Source organism: Fusarium proliferatum (genome assembly GCF_900067095.1).
Source record: "Fusarium proliferatum ET1 genome assembly, contig: FPRO_scaffold003, whole genome shotgun sequence".
Lineage (NCBI taxonomy): Eukaryota > Fungi > Ascomycota > Sordariomycetes > Hypocreales > Nectriaceae > Fusarium > Fusarium proliferatum.
The window spans coordinates 185,128-204,758 of record NW_022194792.1 but is presented as its reverse complement, the minus strand read 5'-3'; the positions used below and the strand labels follow the sequence as shown (position 1 = coordinate 204,758).

Genomic DNA, 19,631 nt, shown 5'->3' with positions numbered 1-19,631 from the left:
CGGTTTCCAGTTTTCTCCCATCGACAAGCGCGCGGTTATGGGTTGATTCAAACTATTCTTCTTTGCTAGATGGTACATAACATCCTATGTAGACCGGGTCTTGACGGAAGATAGGACAAAAGAAGGTATTCACAGGATGTTGGACTTTGCTTCACTCTACCTCTCAGTCTTTTGTGGGTCGCTAGCGCTGCCACCGGCCTTCCTCGGCGCTCGTTTTATATACAGGCGAATTGAGCCGCACATTCGGGTGGTAGTTGCCTACTTTATATACCCCAAGTTGACATTCCGGCACCAGCGCCTTCAGGTTTCAGGCCTAGGTTTATCTGTGCTTATCATCTATATCGTCGCGAATGCTCTCTTCCTAGGGCTCAGCAGCAAAGGCGAGGCGGACTTGCAAAAGAGGGCTGCGGCCATAGCTGCCATGAACCTCATGCTCGTTTTCCTGGGTGGCAAGACGAATCCCCTGGCTGACTTAGTTCGTTTCCCGCTCTCCAGTTACTATCTTGCGCATCGCTGTATTGCAGTGATCGCTACAGCTGAGGTTCTTCTACATTCTGGTCTGGTCCTGTATCGTCGTCCAGTCTTTGACGAATTCGCTAAATCGGGGACCGTAGTAAGTTTGTTTCCTGCCAAGCAGTTACTTTGTGTCTCTTTGCTGACAGCTGTCACCGGCCGCTGGCGGGCTTTTGGTCACCATTTTCGGGTCCCTATGGCTTCGTCGATTCCTTGGAAGGTTTTTTGGGCTGTTGCATCTGCTAGGCGCAGTGGGTGTGTTAGGCGGACTCGTTTGGCATATCGCCCTACGGGAGATCTCCCCCGCTGGAATTCCAGTCTTTGTGGCCTGTGGCTTACTGGGCTCGACCCACCTCTACAGGCTTGTCCGCATGTTCCTTTTCAGCCATACCCAAGCGACTGTCGCGACACGGTGGGATAAGGAAGTCGTCGTACAGTTGAAGCTAGTCACAGACAAGCCCGTCAAAGTTTTTCCCGGCTGCTACTTTTATGTCTTCTTCAACGGCCCCCTCCCCTTCTACGATCTATTTCACGGTTACGCGATGACGCCTTTTTGGGGCAGTCCAAAACAGTTCATTAATGGGAAGGTCTCAGATCCTACCTTTCTGATCACCCGTAAAGGCCATCACGCCAACTCTCTCGGCTGCGTCTCATCTGGTGACAGTCTTCGCCTGGACGGCCCTTACGGCCGAGATCTGAAGTTGTATAGGTTTGAGACCGTGGTACTTACAGCTAAGGGCATAGGTATCGTTGGAGTTCTCCCATTCGCGCTTCAATTGGCCGGTCGTAGACAAAGGGACGATGAGGCTCGAAGTCGGCATGCTCGTCTGCGCGATTCAAGCGAGCCTGTCTTTGCTGACTTCAGTCGGAACGTTGACGTCATTTGGTGGCTTGAACATGATTATCAGGATCAGTGGGTTGCTGATCAGCTCAAATCTCTTCAAGAGCTCGACTCTCAAGTGCGTGTCCTTCCTTGCTAGCTCATGTGGTAATTTCTCATGCATTTTCTCTAGAATCTCCTGGTAGTCTGGTGTATATATCCCGACAGCAAAAAGGCGAGCAACTTGTTTGAGAAGAACAAGTATTGGAGTGCGCGATCCAATTTTGGCTTCGATTCCTTTTCAAGGGAGCTACGGCAAGAAACCCGATACCCTGGCGAGACCATCGTCGTCGGTAGGTCAAGCATTCGGATAAAATGATTATATGTAAGTGCTGATTAAGTTTATTATGATAGCGTCTGGTGATGCCAAATTTGTGGACCAGATCCGGCACATTGTTTTGCAAAATATAACGTCAAAGCGGAGCATTCAATTTGCCAATGTGGATTTCGTCGCCCCACCAGGGTCGCCTAACCACCCGTCAGACAATCGCTCAGAGTCACAGGTTGCTCTGGTAAACTCAACTAAGAAGAACCAGCCTGGAGATTCAGACGTTACGGGTATTGAGATGGATATCGTTGATCAAAGTGTACGAAGGATTACGCATATTGTCTAGGTTGAGATACACGTACCGTTTTTTTTTTTTTTTTTTCGTTTCTCGAGAGGGCCAGGGAGGAAGAGGGTAATTACTTATTGTGTTGTCTTCTATGTGTGTGATTATCGCGAGTATTCAACTTCTGTCTTTCTCACTGCTAGTCTTCTTTTCTCTCTATACCATCTCTCTTTATATTCATATCAACAACTCTCCGTTTCGTACGCGAAACTGCAATTAGAGAACATGAAGCAATAGTGACATAAAACCCTGGATAGATATCAATCTAGAAAAAGTTCCAACTCCCGTCCCATGACGCAAACCGGCCTAATTCCTCGCTGAGCTCATCAATTTCCTCCGTGATTGTTGTGCCTACATCTTTGGTTGTATCAATGCCACAGTGATCGCTCCTTCCAAAGACACAATCTAGACCTTGATCATGACTCAACTCTCGGAGTACATAAGGGCAATGGCTGACATTATGTTTCCCCATCAGATCATCATCGATCGCCACGTGGAGCTCCGAGTCTGGACTCCAAACCTCTATGTCCAAGCGTTTGACGAACGCCTCGCCCCGACGGCAACGAGACAGCGACGATGACGTTATGAGGCTCTCGACATTGGGCTCAAGCTCTGTACCCCAGAAAATGACTCGTGTGCCCCTGGCGTGCAGATCTGTCACTAAACTGATGAGTGTGGCGCTAGGTGGCAGCCGGCAAAGCAGCCGGGCTTGCGCGCGTTCGGGAGTTGAATAGAAGTGTGGAGTGAAGACAAGTTCAATGTAAAACAATGAGGCAATCATGCGGCTCGCGGCAAGCTTCAGGGGTGGGCTATCGCAATTGGCTCCCATATAGCGCACAACGACATCGTTATGCTGTCGACGCAGAAAGCCACGAACCCCCACATCCCTTTCAATTGTTTGCGATGCTCGATGGCTATCCAAGACAAAGACAACGAACAGTCCATTCATACCAATCGTCTTAGCCATCTTCCACGTGAGCCTCTTACCAAATGAGACGAGAAATTTTTTGGAATCAATGATTTTTGGGTCACGGAGATTCTTCACATGGTATTTGCAGTCTGATAGTGCCCAATCTTCCAAGAATGCGGTCTGCACGAAGAATAGCCCTACTCTGTTTAGCACGCCTTGTTCTTTCACGTGAGGAGATACGCCTTCTTACCTATTCCCGAGCCCACCACCAGATCAAACTGCTCCCGCAAAGAGATACCTAGCCCCGTGGTGGACCGTAGCTCCTTTAGGAACTTGAGCATCTCCCATTTGTCCTGGGAAGTTCCCCCTAGCTCAAGCATCCTCAGCCCAGCAGTAGGTGGCCGTAGGTGAACTAGTTCACCGTGAGGTTGGCCACACAGGGGGCAATGGTCGACAAGGATCTCCGGAGAGTTAGCTAGTAGTAGTGCTCCGCTTATTATGACACAAGTGTCACAAAAGCGATGATCGCACCGCAGGCAATTGAATGCTGGTCGTGACAGACACAGCAGGCAAATAAAATTATTGGTCCATGACCGCCAAGCAGACTGAAATTGGCCAAGCAAACGAGAATGTGCGCAAGCCGATGAACCGTCTTTTCTTGCCATAGCCAATTCGATAAACTTCTCTCGAACTTGGCCTTTCAGCCCTGCTTGTCTAGTGTCCTCCTCCACTTGAGAAAGAATGGTGTTATACCACTTTTCGAACGTCAATGGCGGGGGGAAGACTTATGAGTTATCAGAAAATGCCAAGACCGTTAGTTCAGGGCAGGTGGAGAAAGCTACCTACAGTGGGCGCCTGGTGGATGGGCATCCAGGTCCAGGGCGGAAGCGATGATCGCAACCTGGTCAAGGTCCGAATCGTTGGTCACCTGTATAAGACAAGAAATACCTTCCGCTAGATGGTCTGGAATTGGGTTCGGCAGACGAACCGCGGCATGGAAATCGATTTGTTGACCACAGCTCTGGCCGAACTGGCTCACTGCAGTCTGGAGGAGAGTTTTCGTATGCTCCCCGCTGAAAGCGAATCCTGCGCTCTCTCGAACCCCAAACGATTCTTCAACTTGAACGAGAAATTCTGAGGACAATTTCCAGGTCGGAACTAGATAAACACTTTCGAATGCATGCTCATGATCCAGACGAATCGGCGCACTGATTCCTGAAGTAGACGTAGAAGCAGCTGGGTCACGGCCCGTGAGTCGTGCGCGCAGGCGAACTTCAAAAGTCTCAATCTTCGACCGATGACGCCAGTGAAAGACAACTATGACTCTTGGCGGGGACAACAGCGGTTTGAGCCTTGCTCTCCGGGTCCAACATACAAGCAGCTCAATCACCGGCTCCAAGCCTCCAAGATCGTCCGCAAATAGCAGAACAACAGATGCGAAAGGAAAGAGCAACTGCCAGTACATGTCAAGAGCGAACTGCGATATTCTCTGCGGGGGACTGTTGGGTGTAACGGCGCAATGGAGTGTGTGGCGTGTCTGGTGTCCCATAGGGGCTGCCCGTTCGCAGATGCCGAGTGTGGATTGGTTGTGCAGCTCACAGTCGATAACCAGTGTAGCAAGCTGAACGGGGCGAAGGAAAATCCCGTTACCCGGTACATGTGCGTCGAGCTCAAGGGCTCGATAGAAATGCCGCTTTTCAGCGCCTCCAATGGCGAGAACCAGTCTTGGATGGAAGGCCTGACCATCAAAGATTTTGTATGCTATACGGTGCTCAACAAGGATGGGTCGAAGCTCTCCCCGAGCTCCGAATTGGAGGTCGATCCAGGTAGGAACTGCCATTGTACAGCAGCTTGGCTAGCGCCTCACCCAGGCACGGCGAAGGGGGGCTGGTGACGAAAAAGGCCAGTATTTGTGCTGGACGACGAAGGCATAACCATCCCCCTCAATCCTGATTCCTGTTCTCTGTTTACCGTGGTTATGCGCCCTACATGTCCCTCCACGCCCAAAAAAAGACTGTGCCCCTGGAGATAATGCAAATTAAGCGCCATGATAACTATAGACCTTCTGAAATGACTTGGTAATCAAGCTGTGGCATGCAATATGTATATCCATATGTTTTCTCATTCTGATGGAACGCCAGCAACACGATGGAGGCCGGACGACAGACAATGGAGTTAGTCGGTATCGTCCGGTGTCCGGTCGATTCGATATTTTCTTACGGCATAGGCCGACAAATCAACCATGATGCCGTGAATCGCATGTGGAAATATTTCGAGAAAACGGAGCGCAGGCCCCTCGACGAACGCAACCACCTACGAGGGATCGTCACGCCCGAGGATTTGAGAATTATTCTTTCACTTCTCGGTGTTACAGAACGGGCTCTGAAGTCCACCTTGCAGCAAAAAAAATATCCTCTTCTCTCAGGTCATGCCATAGCCTGTCTCGATGGGAAGCACAGACTGAGCGCTTTGACCCAGAATCGGCCACTGTCATGGTGGGTGGTAAGGTTGTACTGTGTTCAGGGTAGCTGGCGACAGTTCCCCACCCAGCTGTCCACATCCTGGGAAAGCCAGCAAGTCCTCCAGGATCAAGTCGAATACACCTCGCACGAGATACCTTATTCGGATGCCGAAATTTATCGGCTTGTCCGCAAGTACATGAAAAGCCAGGACAAGTTGAGAGAGAAGGAGTGCCGGGCGCGTTTGACGCCTTGCAAACATGTTAGCCTGAAAGGCTTGTTGAAAAACCTGCCGCTTGTACACGACCTCGATGCTTTGGAACGATTTCCAGGCGTGACTGGTGGTCTCAAGTTGGGAAACATCCACAAGCACCTGGCCCTGCATATTGATGAGGAGATTTGCCATTATCTACGCCATATACTCTCTGTGTGGAAGGACATCACTGGCGACAATCCTCAGGTCAATGCCGCTGTAGATTTGGAGACTGTTCAATGTCTCCAATTTCGGGCACCGTCAACTAGCGAGATTGATAGGCTTGCTATAAAACGCATGTTTACTGACGGAACTCTCTTCCGCGGGCTGAAAGACCTGGACCTGAGAGATTTCGTTCGAGACAAAGTGCTCTCGGTACAGGTCATCATTCCGAGCCTCGAGACGTTCCACGAAAATATGAAGTACATTTCTTTGGGTGCCAAGTTTTTGAGGGGACACTTCATGGTACCTCTTGAGGATAATAAGCAGGACACTCCGACATTATATCAGAGTCTGGGGGACCACTGGTCTGATCCAGGTACTTATTACGTCGAAGTCGCCGACTCAAGGCTTCAGTTGGTTACAGGGAGACCCACCAAATACGGTGCTTACAAACATCTGTTTATTGCTGCGTTAAGGCACTTTGCGCGGCTCACGGCAAACAGCCCTCGACAAGATGTCAGAGGGGAGACCATGCCTTCATTTCCTGAAAGATCACGCATCCGATACCTCGCGCAGCTCGCGCATAGCTGCGGATTTAATAACACAAAGATCGCGGACACTCTCAACAGTGCAACCGAATACACTTTCTTGCCTGATTATGTTCCGCGAACAGGAATCCCGGCTGACTGGCGTGGGGGGGTCCCGTTCACTAAGAATTACATAAACCTCCAATCAGTAGCTTTCCCTCCTCAATTGGACGGTCCTGTCAATCGAGGACGGAAACCTAGCACGCTATTCGTCATGCAGGACATTATTGATGCATTTTTTGACAAAACCAACGACTTGAGCAATCTAGGTGGTGAACAGTGTCCTGTGGTACCCACCCTGCGGCACCTGCCTGGCGAAGATAAGAGCCTATCCGATAACGAAGACCTCTACTCTGCTACAGACCGGGAGGAAGGTGGGATGCCCGAGACGGGTCGGGACGCGCCAACAGGCGCGATAGACAAAGAGGACAAAATTAAGCAAAAATCCATGGTGAACGTTCTGCGACCGAGATCGAGCCGCATAGTGAAAGAACGGCGAAAGAGTCGCGCAGGTGAGGACGCAGATCAGTCAATTCCGATCGATGAGGATACGATATTTCGACGGATGCGCCGTTCTCCACGTTTCTTCTCGGAAGATCATGGAGCGCAGCCGCATGAAGATGGTGACGGCCAGGATCTGGAAGATGGTATTGAGCGTGACACGCATGAGGAGCTTCGCACGCTACGAGAACCTGGGGCTGCCAGACGTGACCCACCAGCAGCTTCAACGCTCTCGTCACGCCCTGCTAGCTCGCCTGAGCTTGTACTGCGGGGTTTCTTGCCTGCAAAAGCACCTGCAGACACGTCTATTCACAGCGGGGCTTTCAGTAAGTATAGGACTAGTGCAGAAACCTCGCTGGCAGGCCCTAGCACATTGCGAGAACCTCAGCTGGCAAGACCACCACAGAGGACCACAAGTTCATATGACGAAAGTCCGTTTGACCAATTCGCCAGTCGCAATCCGTTTCGTTTCACCGTCAGTAACAATCCATTTCGCCCTTTCACTAACAATCCGTTTCGTCCTTCCGTCAGCAAACCATTTGAGGAACATGGAATTGTGGAAGAGGCTGATGAAACAGATTTCTCAACAACGGGCCATCTCTCTGAAAGGTTCCCATCGAGAATCAAGACTCGCACCGGCAGATTTTCCACACCATCTTTGTCAAATCCTGACCCTCTGAGGCTTCTAGAGAGGTACCAGCCAATCGGAGAACAGGGAACCATAATGAACCTCGAGTCCGCACATCCGGCCACGAGCGCGGAAGCTTGGACTTCAAGGCAGAATGTCGCAACGAACACCGCGGTGGAAGCAGAAAAAGGCGTTTTAGCGACAGATGTGGTCGAAGGAGGGACATCCACAAGTATAGCCGAGGTCCTTAGCGCACACCACCACTTCACGAGAAGGAGCCCGATGAGCCCTTCACGAAGGGACACTACGGCAGGGCTGTCACCAAATTCTCAAAGGAGAAAGGTTGGTTCCCATGTTCGACAACCGTCATTTAGATGGAAACCAGCGACAAACTCCCCCTTGCCGGCCTGGCCACCGACGAACAGGCCCGAAAGGGTTGAGAAGCCTAGGGAAAAAAGAAAACAAGGTTCCCTCCGGACTTTTCGCACTGGGTGGCCGTGGACGGGCTTATTTTCGAGTTCTCTGACTCCAGCCGGGATGACAAGTCCGTCAGCTCTGGCAAGTGTGGAAGACACGAGGAAGATAGAAGGTGCTTCTGCGTCAAAGCCTGAAGGCATGTCACATTCCCCGAAATTTGAACCGGTCCCGCCAATCCGAAGGATGAGGCCACAAAGGCGTCCTCAAATGCGTCAACAGTACCAAGGGACGATGAGGTTGGACCAACCGCCTCGCACCCGAACCTCGTACTTATCGCAAACTTCTGGATCCCAATACTCTCAGGACTCTCGGCTTGTCCAGCATTCTCGAGATTCATTACCTTCTCAGTATTCAAGGAACTCAGATCATTACTCCCAACAAAGAGATTACAATTCTCAATACTCAGAAGTGGGCCCACCGCCCTCGAAACGACTGCGGTTAATCACTGATCGGCAAGCCCTACGATGACAAAAAGGGAAAGAATTAGCGTGTTGGATTTTTTTGGTGTGGATAAATCGTATGCTGTAGCCTACACTAAGAGCTGGAGTCGCCAATGGGAGACCGTACCAGCCAGTTGGTAACCAATGTTATTGGTTCAGCTTCTTATCATAATCCAGTTCAATTAATCATACATGAACTACCTTAACCCCTGCTTTACCCCACCTACGCCTACCCGCATGATGGCTGCATCACATGGGTGCCATCTCAACTTGAGTGATCCGCGCTTCTGCCAATTTGATTTCCTCATCTTCCAAGTGGCTTGCAAACCGGTTGAAGAACTTCTCCATCCCTTTCGTAATTGCACCCAATGAATTCGCTACGTCCTCTTCGAAGCCGGACGATTTCGTCTCTACCGTTCTAGTTAGATCAGCGAGAGACGCTTGCAGTCCGTCAAGGATTCGTTCTAGGCGCTCGAGTCGCGCACGCAGCTCAGAGCTATCCAGTCAGTACCTTGTTTCTAGTATACTGGGTCCACGTGTTACCTTTGAGCACTGGTATCGGCCTGATCTGATTTCAGGACAATGTTCAGGTTGCAGGGTTGAATGTGACCAGTAGCCATGGGTGAGACACTGGGCGGGATGGACGGAAGCAAATTCGAGTAGGAGTGATCATTGGTCTGGTCTGACTGAAACTGCTCATGAGAGGAGGATTCCCTCTGATGATTGGTGTCAAAGAGGTGACTCCAGTCGTCAGGGCAGTTGGATGGTTGGGTGTTGTAGTAGTTGTTGCTGAGGGCGGGATCTGGTTTCTGAGGAACTTGTGTCCACGTATAAGTCCCCGCAGGCCCAGGCGCCCTGTTCCATTGGCTCTGGTTCTCAAACATGACAGCTTGATGTCTTGAATTTGCACGACAGATGGACCTGATGATTTGGGCGCTCTGATCTTTTATCATCGTCGAGCTCTCTCTATTTTAGGATGGAGCTGAGCATCAGGGCGCCAAGGATGAATGCACCTTTTGTGTAAGCGCTGCTGTTAGCGCCCATGGACTTGATGTATTCCGTTTCGGGATTGTATTTACGGTTTGCTTGAAACAGTTTCTGTATGTGATCAAGTCTTAAAAGGTGTCTGTGTCTATCCTGACTTCGTCATGAGACTACCTTCGATCATTGCTCTCCTAAAATGAAGAACTTCATTCTCCTCAATCAGCTCATGCTGCTGGTTCATTATGCAGCCAGTCTTGCGGATCATTCGTCAATGTGTCTTCTGAACCCCGTTGGGCTGGAGGCGGGACTTTCCTTGATTTCGGCAAGGTAGGGGGTGCGTCCTGGCCAACTACTACCTCGGCGACTTACATTCTAGGATCACCGACACACATGCAGGGCCTTGTTCTGTTTCCCTCCATTTCGAGAATTCGAGCTTTTTGCCTATCACCTACACCTTCCAGCCGCCCACTTGTGTTGGTGCAGGGTTGGTAAACTTTGTTGTTCCTCTTGAGTCCCCATCAGGCGAGGCATACATCACATTGTAAGTCATTAGTGTTCCTCACGGAATCCAGAATTCATCATACTTGCAGTCAATGCGCCGGTGAAACACTATCATGTGCCCGTGCCTTGATCACTGGTGGCCATTCAGATGTAGATCTTGCCATCCCCTCCCTGGCCGTCGTCTGCGAGACGACCAATTTGGACAAAAGCGTGACAAACATTATACCAACTACAGCGTCATTTCCATTGGCAACACCAGACCCTCACTCAGGCATATCCTTTACAACCGCCGTAACTAAGTATATCACTGATAACTTGATTGGATCGAAGCCTGTCACCACCTTGACCATAACGATTACCGATGAGGTGATTCGCAACCAGGAGTCGGCAACCCACACACACGATATGCATTTCGCAACTGGTCACATCGTTACGAACACGCCAACCACGCAAGCCGTCACGAAAACGTCTACTCAAACTCACACGAAGACTCAAAAGAATGTCACGATTGGTACGATTGGTTCTATCGGTACTATCAGCCCCCGGGCAACACAGAGTAAGCTGTAGTTTGTGCACCCTGCATCTTCATATTCACTCACACCATCTCAGTCAACTCGAAGCTTAATTTAGCTGTCGTCACAAGCACTGCCAATACTATTGGTAGTTCTCTCCTTGGTGTACACTTGCTCGTCATCGTTTACTGGTTGTTCTAGTCGCTCTTTTTTATTCAGTCAGGATAGATGCCTGACAGCAATCTCAAGGTCACTCATTTATTCGATATTGTTTTCAAGAATGTGGTTATTTGTCGTCTAGAGCTGCGCTCACAATACATTCATTTTTGCTTCAGGCAACATACCCCTCATGCTTCTCATTCATGTCCGCCACGGTGCATTGCCTTCGGTGTTGCGGGACTGAAAGGCACTCTGATGCGATCCTAGAGCTTATGTTACTAACTTCCCAGATATTGCTCACAAGGGCGGGCCCAACTTTTCTCATCAAAACTTCCATCTTTGTATCCAGCTCATCGAGCCTTCGTTTCAGGTCGTCTATTAGCTTTCTGGTGGTATCGTCGCGATTTACATTGCGATGTGTGACTGACTGACTGTGTGAGAAAAGGATCGTCGGAACAGGCAGCATATTCAAGTGTTTGAAAGTTCAAGGCGTGTAGAGAAACAGAAGGCAGAGTTCACCGGAGACGGAGCATTCAATTTATGTATTTTATTCGCACTAAGTATAGCCGCACTGTTTTCGAGTGCATCCCTCCGGTTCGTTTTGGAACTACATTGCACCACTGTTATCAGACTGGCTGGGAGACTCCGAACTCTCCCATGGTGCTGCAGGAGGAAGTGGAGTGCTCGGGGCTGCTGGTTCCTTCTCAGAAGTTTTCAGAATCTAGATGCCATCAGTATTACTTTTAGTGTCTATTTCTTGCGCGCCTTACCTGGCTGTTCACACTATCCAGAAGACTGAGATTGTCAGAGATAAGGTATGAAATCTCCTCAGTCATCTCAAATGTCCTTGCTTGTATGTTTTTCAAGTGGCCTTCGAGTTGACGAAGTGAGCCCAACATGGTGTAGAGGCTATCTTGGTAGGATCGCATCAGAGTTTCGTGAGACATTCTGAACAGTGCTCTCTGTTTGTTCAGGATTGGAAGATACTGGGAGACTGCCATGAGCTCTTTATGCCGCGTACAAGAACTCATGCTCCACACATCCATTACTAAAAGGTTGCTATCAAGTGATTTCCATTGGTTTCTTCATTCACTGCTAGTATGTGACGAAGGCTGCATCAAAGCGCTTGGGTAAGTCGGAATGGTGTTCATGAAGCGATGCGACCCAAAGGACAAGCCGCCGTTTCCTTTCTGTATATTTAAGAGAGCAAGGTGGCAAAAACAAGCGATTCATTCTTGTTTTCGTTCGCCACCACCTGCCCATAATGGATTCCAGCACGTCTGAGGGGAGTGTTCCTCTTACCCCGGTGTCCTCCTCTGCTCGTCCACGCGGAATGATCGACCAACGTTGGAAGCGACCTTTGGTCGTGGTCTTCCAAGAGCAGCAACCCGCTCCAGGGCAAGCAGGTTTTGATACCCAAGGTGCTGCTTCCTTTATCGAAGAGATCAAAGATTCAGTCAAAGCCTTGACCATCGCCATTCAAGCATTGGAGTTGAGAGTTCAGAAAGTTGAGGACAGTCAGTAATCTCCATCAGCGGTACTAAAGCTAGTATTGACAAGACACAGTACATTGTGCATGCAAAACTCAAGAAGAATATGGCGGGTAAAGATTTCATGTACATATACTATTATGGATATCGAGTACCATTTCCTAACCGAATTTATCATCAAGTCTTGCAATCAAGCAACCGCAAACGCCGACATAATGACTTGTATCTTTCGGCTGTGATATTGCACCTAAATTAGCATGTCGTTCGTACCTGGAGTGGCTGGCCACTTACAGTTGGCCTCGTGCACCGTCAACCATAGCTCTTCCACCAAGTCATCGTGATCAATCCAATTGATTTTCCCCTCCTGGTAAGCTTTATCCAGGTGTTTAAATAATCTCTTGCATCTGAATTTCAAGAGTTTTCTTTTGAACAATGCAACAACATGGAGACTCTCAAGCGTGTCGTATGGCATTGGTGAACATGCGATGTAAGTATGACCCCGACAGGAAGAAAATATTGTAGGCCATACCTCTATCTATATACAACAATTTCCTCTAGCCTCTACTGCATTCCGAAACCTGTTTTCTGAATCCATGGGTGGCTATTTGTCAATGCGTCTGGTGGGAAGCTGAGCCTAGATATCTCTCTCCACAGAGCTACGGCAATACTTCCGAATCCATGATCTTCTGGGTCTCAGGGCTATCATCAGACTCTGCCAACCTTCCAATCCGATAGTACTCTAGAAGCCGCTTCAAGTCTACCAACATCTGCTTAAGGACACCAGGGGTTTTGGGGGTGCCGTAGGCCATGGTGTAAGACACTAAGAGCTGGAGCAAGAGCAGACCCAAACCTAAAAGAACACAAAAGAGAACAGCCATGGCCTGGCAATGCTTCGCGAGATACATTTGATCCCTAGATTCAAAATGAAACCACCATATTCTCATGAAAAGCTCCAAACGTAAATCCAGCACGGTCAACACCACAGAATTCAGGAGAAAGATGGCTGCTGTGCAGGTACGAAACCGGTGCGACAGGCTTCCCCGTAGGCTATAGTAGGGCATGGACCCCCATATAACGATGAGCGAATAACCAGCATTGAAAACCAGGGTGATAAAAGTTTCGCGCGACTGAAGCGTGCTGCCGTCAGAACTGTTGATGGCAGGCGAAAGGTGTTGTTGCGTGAACCAGGCGAAGTAGATAAATGAAGAAGGAATGCCAAAGAAGACAGCTAGCAATCCAGCGATCTCAAACAAGAAGAGGACGCATCTAATGCTATAATCACCGATGGTGAGGCTATTCTGGATAAAAGACATGGTCAAGGAGGTTTGGGGGTTTCAAGATAAAGGGACTGTATGGGCAGTGGGAGGCGATTGGAACGTAAGGATACAAGAGAGGTTTATCACTGAAGCTTTCTTATTCCCTTTAACCAATCCCGTTTGTGAGTCTCGCCTTGGTATACTATTTCTAGAACATTAATCCAGGGAAGCGCCGAGTTTGAAGGTGGTGTGGTGAATGTTTGCCAACCGCTGAAGCAAGCGCCTAAACAGAAAACAGTTTGCAGAAAACACTAAATAGCACGATATATTTGCTTAAAATCAGCAGCATAGCCTCAGAATCGAAATCCAGAGCAAACGTTCAAAACTACGTCTGTATTTGTTGATATCATGTCGTCTACATCCTGCAGCACCAGCTCCTCCTCAAACGAGTCCTTGGTCGGCGATATTCCCATTGTCTGTTACCACAGCTCGGAAGAAATTCATGGATCAACGGATGACCTTGTCCATGCGGTTCTTGCCGGCAATATCCCTCGGGTTCGTCATCTCTCGGAGATGGGATTCGTCGTATCAGTGGCCGACTCGTGGGTAGTCTACCAAGCATGCCTTCAAGGAATCAGAATGATGTATGCTCTGAACATGAATCCAAGATCCAAATTGAACCGAGTTATGCCCTGGCAAATGGGAGACCGTGTCTTTCACTTCCTCTTGCGCACACCTTCGGATCGATTCTTAGGATCCAAAGTGCTAGCCATCGTCTATCTTATCCAGCACGGAGCCCATGTTCTTGAGAAAGATCGGCTTGGAAACACCGCTCTCCACATTCTCGCAGAGGTACCAACTCAAGACGATACAGATGGCTTTGGTATCGTCAAGGCTCTACTGGACAAAGATGACGGCAATTTTGTCTCCGAGAGCACACGAGAGGCATGCATTTCCCACATCGATAATCGAAACACACCCCTAGAAGCTGGCGAAGGAAGTACGGCCTTGATGAACGCCGTGACACACGGCCACGTAGAATGTGCCCAAGTTCTTTTGGAGCATGGGGCTAATCCTCATCTCATCGGGCCTTTGTACCAGCCGCCGTTGTATCATGCCGTTATTCGAGATTTCCCGGCAGTGGCTAGTGTTCTTTTGAAATTTGGGGCTGTGGTGACCAAGGAGATTGAGGAGGAAATCCGATCCAGCGAAATGGCCGAGATAATTCAAGGGTACAAAGAGAACCAAGCATACAGTGATAGCTCGGAGATCTCAGGAGAGTAGGCAGCTACGTGTTAGCGGGTATCGTCTAGCGAAGGGCATTACGCCTCTTCTTGTGTTTCAAACCCAGATGTGCTATCCCTGTTCTCCAAAATTTGTTATTCCTGATGTGCAGCTTTGATCTTTGGTGGGAAAATCCACTTTATCATAGACTAGCTAGTAACTACACAGCTCAATGTACGGAATAAAATTTTGAGAACATCAATCCTGCCATGAGAGATGCCTGTAAAGTCTTTTACAACACCTCAACAGGCTGTGCATTAACTTCAGCCTTATTTCCAACTTGCCTACAGCCTTGATGTCGTTCTTCAGCTTTATATCCGTTTCTTGTTTTTGAAAGCTGCTTCCATTCAGGAACCTTTGTTTGTTTCCCGTTTCGCGTGTCTGGTTTCAGTTTAGGGGTTGCTGTAAAAGTCCAACGGAGGCTCTCAGAACCGCTGAGCAGTATTCTTACGGCTCAATGGCTATATACAGCAGCTAAAAGTCGTGTTCATCACCTGTAGAGCAGACGTTTGTTACTCAAAGACATCATGGATGCTATCCCTCTAGAACTCGTGACCGAAATTGCCCGCAATCTAGACACTACCTCAGACATAAGCCACTTGCGGCAAGTGAGCCGAGCTTTCGCATACGCCGCATCTCCTGTCCTGTTCCATCGTGTTCAAGTCATGAACACAGTGGAATGTTTGAACCAATGTTACGAATTTCAGAAGCGATCCCCAGCCTCAGCGTCTTTCGTCAGGCATTTAACCCTTCATCATGCCATCTGGCCACAGCTCAGATCTCTTGATGAATGGAGCACTCATCCACAGACTCTCAGTCCTATGCATGTATCTGAGCACGAAAAGATGCATGCTTACTTCGCCTACAGGCAGTTCATTGATCAAGAGGCCAGCCGCACCTTTGATACCGACGTCTGCAGTCTAACCAGGATATTGAGCATGTTTCCAAAGTTGACAAGCTTGACTTTGTCTCACATACATGCATGGCGATGGGGCAAACTTAGGAATGACCACTATGAAGAACTTCGTACACAGATACGGATAGTCCCCTTCTTCAAAGCGAGAGTCGAAGATCTTGCATACCGGCTGCTGTCAGTTCTCCCCAACTTTCCTCAGATCACTGGGCTAGACATCCCGAGCACCCTAGACATGAAAGATGGCGAATGGAGAGTAACAAATGAAAATATCGTATCTCTTGACGTCAGTAATTTAGTGGTACGCGGCTATGAGCACCATCAGGTACAGAGCTTTCTCCAGTCGTTTCCGAATCTTCATGAGCTTGTTCTGGGTACAGAGTCTGGGGGGCATATCAGCGAGCAAAGGATAGCTCTGGGATCTCTACAATGGCAACACATTCGGCGGGTTCATTTTCGCCATCTCTGGACAACAGAAAATGACTTGATAAGTTTCGTTGAACGACATCAGCTTCAGCAACTTGTGTTGCGCAATGTCACTCTTTTCAGTGGCTCATGGGAATCGTTCTTCTGTCGAATATCTACTCTGTCTGGACGACCACTCCAATCAGCAGTCTGTATTAAGCCTAGTGGTGTTCAAATTCCACTTGATGAAGCAGCCACGTCTTATTCACACTGGCCGAGCAGTCGTGCTTGCTCATTAAAACCGAGAGTTTATATCTTGTTTGGCTTAGGAAAAGCTCGCAGTTATACGTCGGCTTCACGTCAAAATTACCGCAACTTTTACATTTCATCAGAAAAAGAATGAAGAATGGATCAACTCGCAGCACACCACGGTATAATGGTTAGGAAGGAAGGGTTGAGTGGAAGTCAAGACATTGCCATGGGCTAAGTTTGAAAAGAAGTTAATGTGTAGGGTAGCTAATTGCAAAACATCTGCTCTGTCTAGGGTAGCTGTATTATGCCATGATGACTAAGTTGGATTTACAGATCCAAATGACTAAGCCATTGCCCCGCGTGCACCATGGTCAGTTGGGGCAGCGCTCGCCTCTTCCATTTCGTATTCCTTAAGCAACTCATCGATGTTATGCGCATCTGGGTCCAAGCCATTCTTCTCCCAAAGAAATTTGACCGACTCTCCAAAAAGCAATCTTTCAAGTGCCTTTCCTGCTATACAGAGGTTCTTTGTATAATTATCATCAAGGAGTTTGTGGAATGCTTTATTGTTTTCCTCGGGAGTGGCTGTTACCCAGTCCTCTTTAGTAATTCCAAGAGCCTTTTCTGATTTCAAGAAAATAAAAGGCAGTAGTCCATCGTGCAACGTGCATACCGATGTCCACTTCTTTCCTTCTTGAAGATGGTGTTTCAGTCGAGTCCTTATTAATCCATGCTTGGCTGCAAATTCGTCGAGAAAGCCGCCCTTGTGGTTTTTCCGATAGCCCGGTTTTTCCTTTTCAGCTTGTTGACTAAGATTCAATTGACCAAGCCGAACGCGAAGTTTTGGGGCCATTGTGTGATCGTCTGCAGCTTTCATTAATTCGACAGCTCCTTCCAAGGAACTTCGCGCTTGGATAAGTTGAGTCTTGATTTCCGGGTCCCTGCATTGCCGCACAACTTCAATAAACTGCTCTATGGCGAGTGTGCTTCGTACTGCAGCCGCTAGCTTATAGACGTTGACTTCTGCGACGGATGGATTTTCGTGGTCGATCGCTATCGGCCGATAAGTTAGGTTTGCTGCTTGTAGCGCTTCCTTGATTTTAACGAGCTCTCGTTGGGGAGCAGTCTCGTTGCGTGTCTTCTTCAAAGGTAAGTGGGAATGCGCTTGTTGTTTGCGCTTCCGGTCGGGCTCTGTTGACACTAATGGGATGCCATATTGGATGCTGAGGGGATGCTGATCGCAATCCAGACAGTGAGCAAGCTTCTTGAAATCAATCGATTCGCCAGGGTATAGAAAATTCATTGACCGGGCAGCGCAATGGCCGACATTGATGATGCTATGTTGCTGCCCAGGCAAAGTCCAGACAGCCTCTCCACGTCCAACAACGTAGATGTGAAAGTCAATGCCTGCCTTCTCAAGACTCGAGGGGGCAAGCAAGAGACATTTGTGCGAAATCCCGCCTATGCATTCTCTGCATTGCCACGTTGTTCTGACGAATGCATCAAACTTGATTATGTGATGTTTTGCAATCACTAACCACAGTTTGTATCCAGTCCCAAAGTAAACCTGGTTAAAGGATCGCAGGCCGCGCCATACTGGTCCCTCGTCGGTTTCATCTAGATGAGTAAAGTCTTCCCAGTGAATACGATTTCCTGAGCGATGGCCACCAATGTGCTGATAGTTGGTGTGTATGTCAATGAAATCAGGGTTCCCAGTAATAAGGGGCCCAGGATCTAATGGCTGCTCAGAGAGAATGTCTGCATGTCCGATGTAGTAAGGAATTTTCCCTTCTGGTGGATTCTGGACGGTATTTTCAAATACAGCCTTGGCTTCATCAGTCGTCGGCCGATTGAACTGTGCACTGAAGCCTGGCCAATCAATCAAAGGTTGGTCCTTCGGCACGTCTGCATAGATCGACACGTATCCCTCGCCTTTCCGGTCCACTTTGTATTCGCAGGTTGTACATCTCCAATCTCCCTTGTCAATACATTTTTTCACATCTTCCAATTCAACATCAACATGAGGAACCGAGATATGTTGTGCACAGCCTTGGGCTTCTAATTCCTGAATCTTGGAAGGAAGCCTTGCCATATCGGCCAGCGATAGAGTTGGTAATCTGCTTCGAGGTCCAGTATCCCGTTGGTCAGCATCTCCTTGGACGTCGTTGTCCTCTGCTGCTGATGATTGGCTGGAACCAGGAGAATTAGCCTCGTCGTTGGTTGCATGGCCCTGCGGCGTCCGAGGGGTAGAATAAGCCTCAATATCGACCACAGAATCTGCCAAGTTGGTGGTCTCGTTGGCTGCAGGACTCTGCGGCGGTTGGATGATATCCGTCTCAGCTCGTGTTGCGTTAAGGCCTCCAGCCGGGCAGTATCGTGACTGGTCATCATCTGTACCCTCAGCGCCCGACATAGGAGTATCTTGCTCACAAGCACCAGTGGAGCTGTCTGGCCAAGTGATGTGAGTCGTAACAGAGCCAGCTGGTGAACTGTCCACAGCAGAAGCAAGCGATTCGCTCACAGCCTTGCCGCTGCCCGTGGACGAGCTCCAGGGTCTCGTATTCAGGCTAACCCATTGACTTAGTCTTGGTGTAGTTGGCTCTGGGGTTGTGTGATGGGCCGTGTCGTCATCGTTGCCCTCGAGTGAATGTGATGGTGACCCGTCAGCACTTTCACTCTCGCCCATGATCACGTCCTCTGATTCGACGGCTTGTTGGCCCTCCGACATATCTGTAGAGGCTTCGGGCTGGACTTGTGTATCCACGGCTTCACCAACGCCTTCTGGTTGGACGGCCACATCCTCTGATCCCATGGTCGGCTGGTCGTCTGATGTCGGCGACGGGGCTCCGCTTGCCTGAGATTGGGACGACGTCTCTTGCTCAGGGCTTCCGATTGGTGTAGTGGCTGCGACCTCGCCAGTATCTGATAGGGTGCCCATCTGTAGACCGCTCGTTGCTTCTTTTATGACTTGTTCGTTGATGGTATCTCGAGCTTCGACATCGTTCGTTATTGCTTCCAACTGAACCTTTAAACTATCCAAGTCTTGGAAGACTGCCCTCAGTATGTTGTAAGCCGATTTCTCGCGCTGCTTAGCTATTTGCTCGGTCGACTGGGTTTCCGTTGGCGTTTTTGACTGGGAACGCGTTTCCCTACTTGACTGGCACTCTATTTGAGAAAGATCAAAAGCGAGCGCGCAATATAGTGCACTGAAGCCTGAAGAAAACTCCTCCAGTCGTTCAACTAATGAGTCTTGTTTTGGCATTGGAGGGTTAGACGTGGACATTGTGTTGCTGAGATGGGCTGGTCTGTGCAAAGCGGATACGGCCTTGCGTTGACGGCGCGTCTTTTAACGGGAGCACTCCGCTACTTATGTACCCATTGCTTAAGACAAGGGGATCCGAGCGCGCGGGGATGCTCGGACCAGCTTGTACGCACGGAGCTGGATTATCACCCG

The 19,631-nt window shown here is 49.1% G+C and overlaps 11 protein-coding genes across 11 annotated transcripts; 6 read left to right on the top strand and 5 right to left on the bottom strand.

Moving 5' to 3' along the window:
* Positions 1–136: 136 nt before the first annotated feature.
* FPRO_07143 (uncharacterized protein) lies at positions 137–2,007 on the top strand (the record flags this gene model as incomplete). Its single annotated transcript, XM_031227865.1, has 4 exons — positions 137–613; positions 663–1,472; positions 1,527–1,686; positions 1,748–2,007. The coding sequence occupies 4 exons, from the start codon at positions 137–139 to the stop codon at positions 2,005–2,007; spliced, it is 1,707 nt and encodes a 568-aa protein (XP_031078259.1).
* Positions 2,008–2,269: 262 nt separating this feature from the next.
* On the bottom strand, positions 2,270–4,754 carry FPRO_07144 (uncharacterized protein; the record flags this gene model as incomplete). The annotated part of the gene is made up of 3 exons (XM_031227864.1): positions 2,270–3,111; positions 3,165–3,698; positions 3,761–4,754. The coding sequence occupies 3 exons, from the start codon at positions 4,752–4,754 to the stop codon at positions 2,270–2,272; spliced, it is 2,370 nt and encodes a 789-aa protein (XP_031078258.1).
* Positions 4,755–5,062: 308 nt separating this feature from the next.
* On the top strand, positions 5,063–8,423 carry FPRO_07145 (uncharacterized protein; the record flags this gene model as incomplete). Its single annotated transcript, XM_031227863.1, has 2 exons — positions 5,063–8,217; positions 8,285–8,423. The coding sequence occupies 2 exons, from the start codon at positions 5,063–5,065 to the stop codon at positions 8,421–8,423; spliced, it is 3,294 nt and encodes a 1,097-aa protein (XP_031078257.1).
* Positions 8,424–8,670: 247 nt separating this feature from the next.
* Positions 8,671–9,305, bottom strand: FPRO_07146 (uncharacterized protein; the record flags this gene model as incomplete). Its single annotated transcript, XM_031227862.1, has 2 exons — positions 8,671–8,917; positions 8,965–9,305. 2 exons carry the CDS (start codon positions 9,303–9,305, stop codon positions 8,671–8,673), a joined length of 588 nt encoding a protein of 195 aa, XP_031078256.1.
* Positions 9,306–9,601: 296 nt separating this feature from the next.
* FPRO_07147 (uncharacterized protein) lies at positions 9,602–10,619 on the top strand (the record flags this gene model as incomplete). The annotated part of the gene is made up of 4 exons (XM_031227860.1): positions 9,602–9,732; positions 9,782–9,946; positions 9,996–10,462; positions 10,516–10,619. 4 exons carry the CDS (start codon positions 9,602–9,604, stop codon positions 10,617–10,619), a joined length of 867 nt encoding a protein of 288 aa, XP_031078255.1.
* Positions 10,620–11,184: 565 nt separating this feature from the next.
* On the bottom strand, positions 11,185–11,524 carry FPRO_07148 (uncharacterized protein; the record flags this gene model as incomplete). The annotated part of the gene is made up of 2 exons (XM_031227859.1): positions 11,185–11,298; positions 11,348–11,524. 2 exons carry the CDS (start codon positions 11,522–11,524, stop codon positions 11,185–11,187), a joined length of 291 nt encoding a protein of 96 aa, XP_031078254.1.
* Positions 11,525–11,841: 317 nt separating this feature from the next.
* On the top strand, positions 11,842–12,184 carry FPRO_07149 (uncharacterized protein; the record flags this gene model as incomplete). The annotated part of the gene is made up of 2 exons (XM_031227858.1): positions 11,842–12,094; positions 12,144–12,184. 2 exons carry the CDS (start codon positions 11,842–11,844, stop codon positions 12,182–12,184), a joined length of 294 nt encoding a protein of 97 aa, XP_031078253.1.
* Positions 12,185–12,723: 539 nt separating this feature from the next.
* FPRO_07150 (uncharacterized protein) lies at positions 12,724–13,380 on the bottom strand (the record flags this gene model as incomplete). Its single annotated transcript, XM_031227857.1, has 1 exon — positions 12,724–13,380. The coding sequence occupies one exon, from the start codon at positions 13,378–13,380 to the stop codon at positions 12,724–12,726; it is 657 nt and encodes a 218-aa protein (XP_031078252.1).
* A 351-nt stretch (positions 13,381–13,731) lies between these two features.
* On the top strand, positions 13,732–14,607 carry FPRO_07151 (uncharacterized protein; the record flags this gene model as incomplete). Its single annotated transcript, XM_031227856.1, has 1 exon — positions 13,732–14,607. The coding sequence occupies one exon, from the start codon at positions 13,732–13,734 to the stop codon at positions 14,605–14,607; it is 876 nt and encodes a 291-aa protein (XP_031078251.1).
* A 527-nt stretch (positions 14,608–15,134) lies between these two features.
* On the top strand, positions 15,135–16,328 carry FPRO_07152 (uncharacterized protein; the record flags this gene model as incomplete). The annotated part of the gene is made up of 1 exon (XM_031227855.1): positions 15,135–16,328. The coding sequence occupies one exon, from the start codon at positions 15,135–15,137 to the stop codon at positions 16,326–16,328; it is 1,194 nt and encodes a 397-aa protein (XP_031078250.1).
* A 192-nt stretch (positions 16,329–16,520) lies between these two features.
* Positions 16,521–19,460, bottom strand: FPRO_07153 (uncharacterized protein; the record flags this gene model as incomplete). Its single annotated transcript, XM_031227854.1, has 1 exon — positions 16,521–19,460. The coding sequence occupies one exon, from the start codon at positions 19,458–19,460 to the stop codon at positions 16,521–16,523; it is 2,940 nt and encodes a 979-aa protein (XP_031078249.1).
* Positions 19,461–19,631: the final 171 nt, after the last annotated feature.